The sequence below is a fragment of the Pelobates fuscus genome, chromosome 2 (assembly GCF_036172605.1).
Source record: "Pelobates fuscus isolate aPelFus1 chromosome 2, aPelFus1.pri, whole genome shotgun sequence".
Classification (NCBI taxonomy): Eukaryota; Metazoa; Chordata; class Amphibia; order Anura; family Pelobatidae; genus Pelobates; species Pelobates fuscus.
This window is the reverse complement of record NC_086318.1, coordinates 156156120-156170531: the sequence shown is the minus strand read 5'-3', so window position 1 is coordinate 156170531 and position 14412 is coordinate 156156120. Positions and strand designations below refer to the sequence as shown.

At 45.3% G+C, this 14412-nt stretch overlaps 1 protein-coding gene across 3 annotated transcripts in view; it reads left to right on the top strand.

Moving 5' to 3' along the window:
* Window positions 1–3678: 3678 nt before the first annotated feature.
* Window positions 3679–14412, top strand: part of AP2M1 (adaptor related protein complex 2 subunit mu 1) — a 30213-nt gene continuing 19479 nt past the window's right edge. The window contains exons 1-2 of one of the 3 annotated variants that reach the window (XM_063442876.1): window positions 3679–3776; window positions 9889–10008. In XM_063442876.1, the coding sequence (XP_063298946.1) occupies window positions 9935–10008 (74 nt within the window). In that variant the 5' untranslated portion in view covers window positions 3679–3776; window positions 9889–9934. Of the gene's footprint in view, window positions 3777–3815; window positions 3876–9281; window positions 9564–9888; window positions 10009–14412 lie in introns of those variants that run through there. The other 2 variants (XM_063442878.1, XM_063442877.1) reach the window with 2 other exon arrangements.

The following is a 14412-nucleotide window of genomic DNA, read 5'->3' as shown; positions in this document are numbered from 1 at the left end:
ATCCTAACCTCATTGTATTGAAAATTTCTTGCTTGAAAATGTCACTGTGTACTTGTTTACTAAACCATGCACTACAAAAATAAAGAATTAAAAAAAAAAAAAAAAAAAGAAAATAAAAAATAATAATAGCCCAGTTTGAGACCAGGCCAAAAAAAAAAAAAAAAAAAAAAAAAAAAAAAAATATTCTTTATTACCTTTAATTGGGTATAGGAACACTATAGTATCAGGAATCCAAACGTATTCCTGACACTATACATTTGAAATGGCTTCTTAGGTTACCGGCCCCATTGTCACCTGTTAAAAAGGTGTTTTACTACCTTTTTCCCAGCAACACACCGGTCTCCTCGCAGCTGACCCCACCACTTGGCTGAGATCATCAAATTTGATGATCTTAGCCAATTCAATGCTTTCCCATAGGAAAGCGTTGGGAGGCTAATGCGCATGTTCGGCAAAATGCTGTTCCAATCAGCATCTCCTCAGAGAGAGATACACTGAATCAATGCATGTCTATGGGGAGCATTCAGTGAGACGCACCTCTAAGTGGCTGTCTGGGTGACTGTCACTGCAGGTGTCCCTAAGCCGCAATGAAAACACTGCCTATTCTCTGAAAAGGCTGCGTTTACATTAAAATGCCTGCAGGGACTGACTACACCCACCAGAACCAATACATTAAGCTGTAGTTGTTCTGGTGACTATAGTGTCCCTTTAAATTAAATACCAAAAAGTGGGAAAACACCAATACGTATAAAAATAATTATAACCACCTGGGAAAGGTAGCATATTGAAAGATCCTAGAAGTCACTGGGATGTATAAAAATCAATAATACAACATAGCATAATACTGTATAAATAATACATAATGGGAAGTATATAAAAAAAAACTCACAAACATATGGAAATTCAGGTTTGTCACCCTCCCAGGGGTACACACAGGTGTAGTTGCAAGATGTTGCTCATAAATGGACAGTCTTCCAATAATGCATACAGAGAAAAAAAAAAAAGGTAATGGCGAAGCACAGTAAAGACACAAAAGGAATTTATTAGAATGCCCTTACAGACCAATGTGGACAATGGGCATATCTCCACATGTAGTGGACATTAGATGGAAGCGTGGTACTGGAAACTAGGCATAAATAGAGATAAACCAAAGTAAAAAATAAATAAAAACAAATAAAAGTATGTATGTCCTTATTATAGTATATCCAACGCGTTTCGCCCCGCAACTTGGACTTCTCAGGGATATCCGTATACTTCACATTATCACATTACATATTATTTATACAGCATTATGCCATGTTGTAGTATTGATTTTTTTTTTTTTTTAAGAGAAGACAGGCTATCAGCACAGTTTTATAGTATGAGAGATTCATGCAAGGCAAACATGTCAAAAACTTTAACAACTTTAAATACAGGCTATGAAGTACGAGGACAACTCACTGAGTGGTATTGCTATCAAACTTGTAAGACAATCTGGGTTTAATAGAGAGACATGTCTAAGCTATTATGAAGCCTCCGTGTAACAAAAGTGGAAAACACTATTAAACATTATAAATTGAGAGACACGATAGGTTGGTAATGGTCTGTCTGAGGATAAGACAGTAGTTTAAGGAGCCTGTATGTTAACCACTGAAACTACTATTTCTGTTACGCTGCACTGGTCATAGTATTCACATTTAATATAAGAGTTTAAGAAACAATAACGAAGCAGACTACGTAGCATTTAAACAGTAGCCGGTGACTTCATATTAAAGCCGGGTCAGCCAATACCTCTGAGCGGCAAGGTAGGATAGCGTCCATAATGGGTCACATAGGCCAAAGTCATGCTACCACAAAAAGGAACATATTATTTAAGTGAAGCAAGATAGTGCACATATTTAAAACATTAGTTATAGCATAACATGGTCTGCAGTTGCCTGTGGGGGGGGGGAGACGGCATCCAGTATCTGCTAGGTAGTACCAGCGGTGGTAAGGCTGCACAGTTGGAGTTACCCTATGCCCAGACTTGGGAGGCATTCACTGGGAGCAAGGTAGGTGCTGTACGTAGTGTCACAGTGTGAGCGGGCCCAGCTTAGGGAGTCCATATAGCCCTGTGAGTCCTGTTGGTTGTCGGTGTGTCGGGGGCTTCTAGTGTCACCTCTCACTCTGTCGCTGGTCCATGTCAGGCGTGGGTCCTTGATCGGGGCCATTGCTGTCAGGTACAGTGTGGAGAGATCTGGGCACCCCTGCTGATTAGGTCTTTGCTGGCAGTTGCCTGTATCGACATGGTGTGCTGGGGACTTCTCTTTCGTAGCGTGAGCTGGGATGTGGACTCCACTGCTGCGGGCCTTGTGAGTGCCGGTCGTCCGTTGCCTCCCTGATGTGGGTCGCACGCCTAAGTGCTGTGTCGTCTGTGTGGAGCCGCGACGTTTCAGAGGCGGGAGTCCCCTTCTGCCCCGGGGTTGCATGAGGGCTGGTGCTTGTAGGCCACGAGCCTGGAGACCATTGTGGTCCAGGTTCGACCCTTGCGGGTTGGTGCGAGGGATCATGGCAGGTCACTTGGGAGTTCGCTTGGCTGTTCCCCGCTTGTGTGGCCGGCACCTCTGTGGCTTGCCCCGTGTTGCTCTCAGCCCGGGAGGTCTTAAAACGTGGGAGTCGGACGCTTGGGTTGTGGTGTTGTCCTGAAGCGGACCCTCACTCACCCGTCTGCCGTCGGCTCTGAACGTGGTATAGGAGTTTCGGCGTGGCACTTCAGCCCATAAGCGTGCTTCTAGCATGGCCCAGAAGCGGTCAAAAATAAGAGTAATGGAGTCGCTTGCTTGTTCCCTGGCGTGCATTGCACCTGGGTGCTTTTGGTGCTTGTCGGATGTCGTTGACTGACGATGTACCGCCATCTTGGGTGTTCCCGTCACCGCGTGTCTTCTGGAGGTGCTTGTGCCTGTCGCTTGGTGCTGGTTTCGGGACACTCCGTCCGGCGGGGACCGGGATATCCCCCACCGGTCCACGGGGGGGGGGGTGCATGATTTGCATTCGCTTGTTTCGTACAGCATCAGGCGGGAAGGCGGCCGTCCTTCCCCCATGGCTCCGCGAGGCCTCAATCTTTTGCCGCGGTTCCCGGTCGGGATTGGCGCCGAGTCTGGTATCGGCACGTTCCAGGGTGCCTCCTCTAGCCGATGGGCTGATTTGTGGAGGCATCCCAGCGATTTTCCTCGGGTTATCTGTCGAGTTTGGGCCATCACGGTAGGAGCTCTTGTAATGTGCGTCTAGTCAGGTTGCCTGCTTGGCTCCGCCCCGTAGTATTGATTTTAATAGATCCCAGTGACTTCTAGGATGTTTCAATATCCTACTTTTCCAGGTTTTGTATTCTATTTGGCATTTGGTGTGTGTGAGGGACACCTGAGATCACGTTTTTTTTTACTTACTTATTTATTTATTCATGTTAGTGTGTATATATTTTTGTTTTTATATTCCCTTTAAATTATCTGTGTCAACACGTTTCATTTGGAATTTAAACCAACAGAGATGACGTTCTCGAGGCTGGCTAGTATAACGGCCATATGGCGTTCATTAGCCGGATGACGTCACGCACAGCCGCTCCCGCCATCGGGCAGTGAGTGGAATCAGGTGATCCCAGGCCGCGCTCTTGTCTCTGCGCACGCGCTCACACACCCTTCGCGGTCTATGGAGGAGGCTGTCAGATGACGCTGTTGCGTGGTGACGTAAGCACTGCGCAAAGAACCAGGTGGGAGGGGTCGGTCGCCATCTTCGCCTCTCATCGGAGGCACGGAGAGTGAGAGGAGGTAATTGGTACTTGCTCAGGCTGGGTGCAGGCTGTCTAGTGGGTCGCGTAGGGCATCTAACGCTGTGATGTTGGCTGTGATTACACGACACGTTTCTCGGTTAAACCCATTAAGCAGCAGCTGAAGGCACCTGCCCGGGGGGCTGACATATTAATCTTAGAAAATATATTTTTCTTCCATGTTGGGTGGGGGGGATGGGTGACAGGCTCGGTATAATGGGAGGGGGTGACAGGCTCGGTATAATGGGAGGGGGTGACAGGCTCGGTATAATGGGAGGGGGTGACAGGCTCGGTATAATGGGAGGGGGTGACAGGCTCGGTATAATGGGAGGGGGTGACAGGCTCGGTATAATGGGAGGGGGTGACAGGCTCGGTATAATGGGAGGGGGTGACAGGCTCGGTATAATGGGAGGGGGTGACAGGCTCGGTGTAATGGGAGGGGGTGACAGGCTCGGTGTAATGGGAGGGGGTGACAGGCTCGGTGTAATGGGAGGGGGTGACAGGCTCGGTGTAATGGGAGGGGGTGACAGGCTCGGTGTAATGGGAGGGGGTGACAGGCTCGGTATAATGGGAGGGGGTGACAGGCTCGGTGTAATGGGAGGGGGTGACAGGCTCGGTGTAATGGGAGGGGGTGACAGGCTCGGTGTAATGGGAGGGGGTGACAGGCTCGGTATAATGGGAGGGGGTGACAGGCTCGGTATAATGGGAGGGGGTGACAGGCTCGGTATAATGGGAGGGGGTGACAGGCTCGGTATAATGGGAGGGGGTGACAGGCTCGGTATAATGGGAGGGGGTGACAGGCTCGGTGTAATGGGAGGGGGTGACGGTCTCGGTGTAATGGGAGGGGGTGACGGTCTCGGTGTAATGGGAGGGGGTGACGGTCTCGGTGTAATGGGAGGGGGTGACGGTCTCGGTGTAATGGGAGGGGGTGACGGTCTCGGTGTAATGGGAGGGGGTGACGGTCTCGGTGTAATGGGAGGGGGTGACGGTCTCGGTATAATGGGAGGGGGTGACGGTCTCGGTATAATGGGAGGGGGTGACGGTCTCGGTATAATGGGAGGGGGTGACGGTCTCGGTATAATGGGGGGGGTGACGGTCTCGGTATAATGGGGGGGGGGTGACGGTCTCGGTATAATGGGGGGGGGTGACGGTCTCGGTATAATGGGGGGGGGTGACGGTCTCGGTATAATGGGGGGGGGTGACGGTCTCGGTATAATGGGGGGGGTGACGGTCTCTGTATAATGGGGGGGGTGACGGTCTCGGTATAATGGGGGGGGTGACGGTCTCGGTATAATGGGGGGGGTGACGGTCTCGGTATAATGGGGGGGGTGACGGTCTCGGTATAATGGGGGGGTGACGGTCTCGGTATAATGGGGGGGGTGACGGTCTCGGTATAATGGGGGGGTGACGGTCTCGGTATAATGGGGGGGGGTGACGGTCTCGGTATAATATGGGGGGGTGACGGTCTCGGTATAATATGGGGGGGTGACGGTCTCGGTATAATGGGGGGGGTGACGGTCTCGGTATAATGGGGGGGGTGACGGTCTCGGTATAATATGGGGGGGTGACGGTCTCGGTATAATATGGGGGGGTGACGGTCTCGGTATAATGGGGGGGGGTGATGGTCTCGGTATAATGGGGGGGGGTGATGGTCTCGGTATAATGGGGGGGGTGACGGTCTCGGTATAATGGGGGGGGGTGACGGTCTCGGTATAATGGGGGGGGGTGACGGTCTCGGTATAATGGGGGGGTGACGGTCTCGGTATAATGGGGGGGGGTGACGGTCTCGGTATAATGGGGGGGGGTGACGGTCTCGGTATAATGGGGGGGGTGACGGTCTCGGTATAATGGGGGGGTGACGGTCTCGGTATAATGGGGGGGGTGACGGTCTCGGTATAATGGGGGGGGTGACGGTCTCGGTATAATGGGGGGGTGACGGTCTCGGTATAATGGGGGGGGTGACGGTCTCGGTATAATGGGGGGGGTGACGGTCTCGGTATAATGGGGGGGGTGACGGTCTCGGTATAATGGGGGGGGTGACGGTCTCGGTATAATGGGGGGGGTGACGGTCTCGGTATAATGGGGGGGGTGACGGTCTCGGTATAATGGGGGGGGTGACGGTCTCGGTATAATGGGGGGGGTGACGGTCTCGGTATAATGGGGGGGTGACGGTCTCGGTATAATGCGGGGGGGGGTGACGGTCTCGGTATAATGCGGGGGGGGTGACGGTCTCGGTATAATGGGAGGGGAGGGGGTGACACTAGTGTTAACCATACAGCTTTGTTAAATGAGTGGAGTATCAATTTAAGTTGTGACACTGTTGCTTGCATTATTAAACTTTTTCTAGTTATCTGTTATTGTGAGCATGTACATGTTAAAACAAACTGTTTAGATTTACTGAATACCAATCTTCGCTTCTTACAGAAGTGATTGATAAATCCCAGGTCGCCATGGCGACTAGGAATTTTGCCCTGGTGCCTGGGTGCTTGTCAGCCTCTTTTGCAGCATGTAATCAGCCCCCACCCTCCCACGGAGGTCAGCAAACACTGATTTGAGCCAAGCGATTGAGGGAGCTGTGGTCACAGGAGCCAAAATCACTCCCGTCCCAGCATCACTAAACAGTGCGGAGCAGAACAAGAAGATTTTGAAGATAATCTTGATCTCAGCCAATCCAATGCTTCCCAGAGGAAAGCATTGAGAGGCTATTGCGCAAGCATGGTAAAGTCTGTAGGGACCAGCAATAGACACCAGAATTAAGCTCTAGTGGATCAAAGACTAGTGTCATTTTAGGAATTGTATTTCTGTTGTTGAAAAAAAAACTTCATGAATTTAAAAGGGGGGGGGGGGGGGGAGGAAAGAAGCCTGGCTCCTAACAACACTTTGCGCCTTTATTCCAAACAAATTTGTCAAGCCCTGGCTTTTTCTGTGCTGTTCAGTAATGCTATCTTCTCTAAGAATCAGGTGGCTGCTTGAATACCCTGCCCGTTACTGTTAATCTCTCACAACTAGTTGGATGGCCCCTGAAATAAAATATTTCCCCTAGTGTGTTTTCAATGTTATTTTTATTTGTAATTCCCTCCCTCTTGTGCAGTACATTCCATCTGTGCATGGGTGAGACTAGGCTTTCATCTTTACTACCTGCCATGTATGTCTGCTAGTTACCAAGGAGTCAGCAGTACACAAAATGCCTCTAACTTAATCATTCATTCCAGCTGTGGGATCTTTTTACTGCAAGCCATCAGTTATTGTATTATTAAACAGTCTTCTTAAGTATTTAGTACTGCTCATTTTGCAGTAATGATCGGAGAAAATGTTTTCTTTAAAATCTGTAGTCCATGAGAATGTAGCGATGTCTCTGCAGAAACCTACATAGAGAAAAAAGAGGCATAGAAAGGCACAGGCAGCTTGAAAACAATACCGTATGTAGTTTGGCACTGTATCTGCGTCTGCTGTTAGAAGCAGCTTAATTCCCTGTGCTACAAGAATTGTACAGTAAAGGAGTTGCTTAATTTTCAAGTTACAATCGGTGTATTTTGTTTGGCACCCTTTATTTCCTCACTTTTCTTAAGGGGTGATCCAATGGAACTTCTATCTGTTCACATCTGTGGACTCTAAGGGTTCAACAACCAGTGTATAGACAAAGAGCAGGAAAAATATTTTTTGTCCCTGCCCCTTGACAACATATCTGTGCTCTATATCCTCTGTGTCCTGCCAGAAGCTTCCTCCCACTCTGAACTTTTGCAACGCTACATTAACCCCTTAAGGACACATGACATGTGTGACATGTCATGTTTCCCTTTTATTCCAGAAGTTTGGTCCTTAAGGGGTTAAAGGGTTACTTCAGCCATCAAAACCACTAAAGCCTGCTGTAGTTATGATGGCAGGATTACCTGCGCTATTCCTGGGCAATGAGAAGAGTTTTTACAACGGTTTCCTTCTTACCTTTGTCTCTCCTGGATTCCATGGGTCCCCTGTTCAGCAGAATTACATCCGTCTTCTGCACAAGCTGAATGCTTATCCTGTTGTCGATTGACAGTGTCACCTGACATCTTTCAGCAGATTAATAGAAATATGCACATAATTGTCACTAGCCAGCCCAGAATTCTTGTACTAAGCTCGCTAATAGCAACCCAGTGATGCTGCCAGAGGTGGAGTTAAACCTCCAACTGCGTTTTTTTAATATAGCAACATGACTAATACAAATCACAAGTGGGCATGGTGTATGGAGTAACAGTTTAAAGAGACACTATAGTCACCTGAACAACTTTAGCTTAATGAAGCAGTTTTAGTGTATAGAACATGCCCCTGCAGCCTCACTGCTCAATCCTGCCATTTAGGAGTTAAATCCCTTTGTTTATGAACCCTAGTCACACCTCCCTGCATGTGACTTACACAGCCTTCCATAAACACTTCCTGTAAAGAGAGCCCTATTTAGGCTTTCTTTATTCCAAGTTCTGTTTCATTAAGATTTTCTTATCCCCCTGCTATGTTAATAGCTTGCTAGACCCTGCAAGAGCCTCCTGTATGTGATTTAAAGTTCAATTTAGAGATTGAGATACAATTATTTAAGGTAAATTACATCTGTTTGAAAGTGAAACCAGTTTTTTTTTTTCATGCAGGCTCTGTCAATCATAGCCAGGGGAGGTGTGGCTAGGGCTGCATAAACAGAAACAAAGTGATTTAACTCCTAAATGACAGTGAATTGAGCAGTGAAATTGCAGGGGAATGATCTATACACTAAAACTGCTTTATTTAGCTAAAGTAATTTAGGTGACTAGTGTTCCTTTAAGGTGTAGATGTTCAGCAAGTCAATTACCAGACTGTCCTGCCAAACCTCAGACATCTGGCAATAGTTGCCCAGTTGGGACAATCTGACGTTTTAATTGACGTTCTCGTTGCTCCTCTTCCTTCCACTCGATGAGTGGGTCGTTGTTTTTTTTTTTTTTTTTTTTTTTATTCTTTTTTCTTTATTTTAAAAGTGGACCAAACTTTTGTTTGTTTATTTTAAAAGTAAGCCGAACAAAAAAAATCAAGTCATACGTTACATTTCATGATACATCAGAAGTTAGACATACCAACATAATTACAATCATTGAAATCTTAATATAAAATCTATTTATTATATAAGTATTTTTGACACCTTTTAAACTTAGATTTGGGAATGCTGTTTGACCCCCACATCTAGTATAATTGTTAGTCTTTAATTCTTGGATACCATGATTGTGTGTGGTTTGTTTTTTGTTCCCTCTCTTCTAAGAAGGGAGGAGTGGGTGTGCTGCAGAGCCCTGATATTTCCTACTCTGGTCATAATCTAATTGTTCAGGCGCTTTAGAATATTTTCTTTAGAACTTTGAATTTTTATTTTTCTTTACAGGAATACTATAGAGTTAGAAATACATGTTTATATTTCTAATGCAAGTGTTCCCTGCACTATATAGATTTTGTAGTGAGTGGGGCTTAGTTTAGGACCACGTAAAAAACAATTCCATAAATTGATGACCCTTCTCCAGTGTTCTAAATTCTAGTTTGATATAGAACAGTCTTCCCCATATTATAAACATTACTTTGTTTAGTCAGCAGCGACTCCAAACCCATGTCTCTGCAGAACCTGACAATTTCCTCTGAATTCAGCATTTTCCATTGAATTCTGTGGATCCCACCCCTTCCTTCCTTCATGCAGCTGTGCATCCAGGAAAACTCAGAATGCTGACATTTTCTTGCTGATCATCTACTTAACTTTTTTGCTTATGGTTGCAATGCAGATGAGATCTGTAGATGGTGATTTTCGGTAAGCAGCTAAACCTGGTTGTTCGTTTTATACTGCAAGTGCATATCAGAGTTACTATGTGGGTAATGAGTATATAGTGCAAGATTTGGGCAGGAGAAATTCTGTTCACATTGACAATTTTGTTAGGATACATGCCTCTAGTGTACGTAAATTACTAATTAGCTACTCATGAAAGTAAGATGTCTTCTTTTTTTACACATTGATGTATGCCTTGGCATAAGAGGTTGGGAATCACTAATCTAGATAATACTATAATTTACTTGTTAATTTGATTAAGATATCACTTTGTGCCAATATTTGTATCTAACATTTTATTCTTTCTTAGGTCTGTATTAACCATCATGGGAAGGAAAAACTGAACTGTAGCCACCATGATTGGAGGACTTTTCATCTATAATCACAAGGGGGAGGTCCTTATCTCCAGAGTGTACAGAGATGACATAGGGTGAGAGTCTTTAAAATAAATTTTTATTTTTACAGATTTCGTGTGACCCACACCTTGTCCCTATTTCTGCCTAATGAAGTCATTAGGAGTGTAGCCATGTGTTTTTAATGTAGCATGGAATCCATGGCATGTAATGTGAGTTTTACTTGGTTGTGAAGCTTCTGGTAACAAACACATGGCTGAATTTATTGCATGGTGAGTAGGTACTATGAACCAAAAAGTTTTTTTTTTTTATACCTATATGAATAAGCATTTTAACTTGAACCAATATTATATATATATATAATTTTTATTTGACTTTATTCCCATAGAATGACTTTGTGAAAGATTTGACTTGTGGTAAAGACAAGTATGTAGCCACAAATTAATAATGGTTTGCTTTCTTCAGAGAAAGTCTTTGCTACTAGGAATCTGATACCAAACCTGAGGCAAAAAGGCCCTTTTTTGTGTGCATGTTTTAAATTATTGCTCTGTAATTGTAGATTATTTTTTCTTTTCTTTTGCATGATGCTTAAGATGCACTGTTTCAAATTGAGCTATTTGGAAGCGGGAAACTTAAATGTGTGATGCGTAAATCAATTGCTCTCTTTGAGCAGCATTTGATTAAATACATCTGACTTATTACTGCAATTTAAACATTGCAATTTCTCTGAAATTACAGTGGTTTACATTGCAGGGTTAATGGGACAGAGACACCTCACCGAGACTACTTCAATAAGATCAAGTGCCTACAATGTCCCTTTAACGTTGCTGTATCTACTAAACAGCAGTGTTAGATTATTGTTGACATGACAATGAATCAAGACTACTAAATTGAAATTAAGTAGCTTGGGGGCCTTTAGTGGCTCTTTAAGACCAATGGTGCACAAGAGTTTAAAACTGTTACATCCTTCAAAGACTTAGTGTGGAATGAGTCCTGTCATAAGTAAAGGGGCACTATAGTTACCAGAACTACAGCTTCATGTAGTTTTTCTGGTGAGTATAGCTTGTCCCAGCAGGCTTTTTACAGTAAACACTGTCTTTTCAGAGAAAAGGTGTTTACAATACTGCCTAGGGGGACACTCCACTGGCCACTCCTCAGATGGCTTCTAGAGGTGCTTCCTGGGGCAGTGCTGCACACCTCTGCATGAAGACACTAAACTTTCCTCATAGAGATGCAATGCTTTGATGCATCTCTGAGGAGATTGGGCAGGGCAGTGTTTAGCACCACTGCTCAGCCTGCCTCTTTGGCTGAAATCTTCAGAATTAACAATTTCAGCCAATACAGTGCTTTCCTATGGGAAAGCATTGTGATTGGCTGAGATCATCACTTCTGTCAGCCAAGGACGCAGATCAGGGTCAGGTCCAGCGCCAGCAATCTGGAATAAAGGTAAGATTTTACAATATTTAAGAGGGGCTTAGTTTGTGTTCCTCAACCTATAGTGTTCTTTGTAGCCATAATTCATTAATAGTATGGTTAGGTGGACACTTTTTTTTTTTTTTTTTTTTTTTGGCTGGCTGCCTGGGAAGAACCACACGCTTGTAAAGTCATGACCACTATAACCAGCACAACAATAATATAAAACATCAGCATGGCATACAGAGAGAAAGCAAATTTTTTTAAATAACAGTAATAATCAGGCTAATTACTTGTGTCCAGACATTGTTTTTTGGCTACAAGCTTGCCACTCATCCATGGGACCACTCTGCCAATAATCTGGCATATCCTGACATGCAGTTGGTGGACACAGCCTATGCTGAACATTCCTACGGCCTGCAGCTGCTCTCGAGTATGGAAAGGAGGGCGACCCTCAACCTTGACTTGGAGCTTGTGAGCCTGATGCCTGCCCCCTTCCCCTCCCTTTTGACCGAAGGGGGATATCCTGGCAAAACGTCAGCGCCCTGCACCACATGCGTGTTGCTACTCACCCAGTAGCAGAGGCACAAGTTGGAAGCCTATAATAACAGCCGCGGGTGCGCAGGAGATAGGGGAAGCTGTAACACAATATCGACTGGTTTGGTTCAGATAAAGGCCTCCTTGGAATGTATGGTGGATAAGGTGGCTGGGGACTACCAATTTTGGGCATCGGTTAATCCAATGTCTAGCTTGCAGCATAGTTGCTTTAACGCTATTCTTATCATACATGCCCGTATGTTCTGATTGTTTTCATATGCTACTATGCCCGAATAAGCCATTCACAGTAGCCCATTGCCATGCCCAGTGGTATTCACCATTTACTCTGACATTCACCACAGTTCTGCTTTCCAGCATGTATTGCTGTCTTCTTGTTTGAACACATAGGACTGTGCTTCTGCTGTTCTCTCATCCTCTTTTAGTGTGTAAAAAAAAAAAAAAGTGCAATGTCACTAACATTTCATGTTACAATCTTCCTTTATTGCCAAATGTTCTTCTGGTGAAATGATTATCAATGCTTGTGAGTTATCGAATGCACAATAAAAAAAACACACCAACAGAAAAAAGGGAGTTCACCCAAGAGACTCCCCACAGTAAATGGTTAAAAAGTGAGAGAGCAAGACTCCTGGTAGTTAAGAACCTTAGAGGTACACTTAAGAGTTGACATAGAATAGAAGCAGCCTCATGCAAGCTGAGCATTAGTGAGGCATGTATACGGTTATCAAAGCAATCGAATGAGCTCAGCTGATCCCTCCCAGGGGTTTAGTGTAGGCCTGCTGCAATCGGGCTCTGTTAGTGCTGCAGTCTCTTCGCGGCAATCAAGGAGGTATGGCAGGCAAAGCCAAAGTGGAAGTAATGTCTCTTGTTGGGACCTGTCCTCTTGGGTAGACCGGTCCCAGGGTTGATATCCATTGGTTGTTTGAGTGCTACATGCTCTTGCTTGATGTGTCTCCGGCTCCTCCACCATACCCTGGCTCGCCCCATGACCGGAACACAGGCTCTGTGTTGGATTTTGTGTGGTAAGTGCCGGACTAGGGGTTTGTTGTTTTTGCTTGGCAGGCTTCTGCTGGTATCAGGCAAGCCGGTGCCAAAAATCTGCAAAGATTAAGTAGTGTGGAGGGAGCGTCGGTCTCCACCCCCCCCACCCCTGGCACAGGCAATTTGACATGTGGTCTCTGCCATTTTTAGATGTGGCCTCTGAGCTTTGGGTCGACATGGCTGTATCTTGGACTTATGGTGTCAACATACTAATAGGGGCCACAGGGTATGGAGGGGGGCAGAGCCAGTTCCACATAGCCTCATGCTTTTGGCAGGGCATGGTTAGCATGGCAACGGCCATCCGCCCGCCCCCTTAACGTCCCAAGCAGTCCTTCTCTCTGACGAGGAACAAGACTGCTAGATCACAGGAAATTCAACTGCAAATAATTTGTTGGCTGCCTATGTGAAGTGATTCTGCGATCAGTGCAGAGGGGAAGTGAAGTTGAGTCAGGTTGCTTTGCAGGGTTTCCCACACACTACCAAAAATTCACTTCTGTAGTGGCATTTCTAATTTCACCCATGTTGTGAATATTCACATAGTAAAAGCAATAAGGGTGTTATTCAAAGATGGCACACTAACTATGAGTGATCAGATTTAGTCCTTTGAATCTACATGTAACATTGCCTGACAAAACCCTAAAATATTTCCCTAAATTTTCTACACAGTCGGCATTTGTAATGGGGGGCATTCTTTACCATTGTCTGGCCTTCATACCAGAGAATAAACCAGAAGTGGCTAAATCAGAGAATAAAGCAGAGGTGGGTGGGGGCCCTAAAGGATGATGGGTATGGGACCTATTGTCCACCCCCCAGGCCTCCACCCCTGCACGGCGGGTGGGGGCTCTAAAAAAAAAAAAAAAAACAATAAGGGGGGCCCTAAATGAACCCCACCTCCCCCAAAGGTGACTAGGGATCCCCAAGCCCCTAGTCACTCCCCCCACCCAAATAAAAAATAACCCCCTACCCCACTCACCCTAAAAATAGTGAGAGGGGAATAAAATAACTAATTTCCTGTAAAAAAATAACTTACCATTTGTCTTTTTTCTAAAATCTTCATTTTTCAGCCCCAAAAAAGGCCAAATAAAAACATACCCGTCGAACTTGTAAAAAATAAATTAAAACCCAGATAAAAAATGAAAAAAACAGAAGCTATAAAATTAGTCCATTTAGGGCCCCCACCTGCCGCTGGGGAGAGGACAATAGGTGTCGTCTCCCCCCCCCCCACACCTTATTGTTATTTAGTTTTTTAGTTTGACTCTGTTCTCAATGCTAAAGCGCCTCTTGTAGTTTCTGTAAAACTGCAATTATTTTTTTTTTTTTTATAAATATATTTCTGGGATACAACTACAGGGCCACCGCACCCAGGCCGCTTGAATGATTAATGAAGCAGTTTTGATATATATATCATGCCCCAGCAGTTTCACTGTTCAATTATCTGCCATGTAGGAAGTTAATTATTTTTGTGTCTGTGT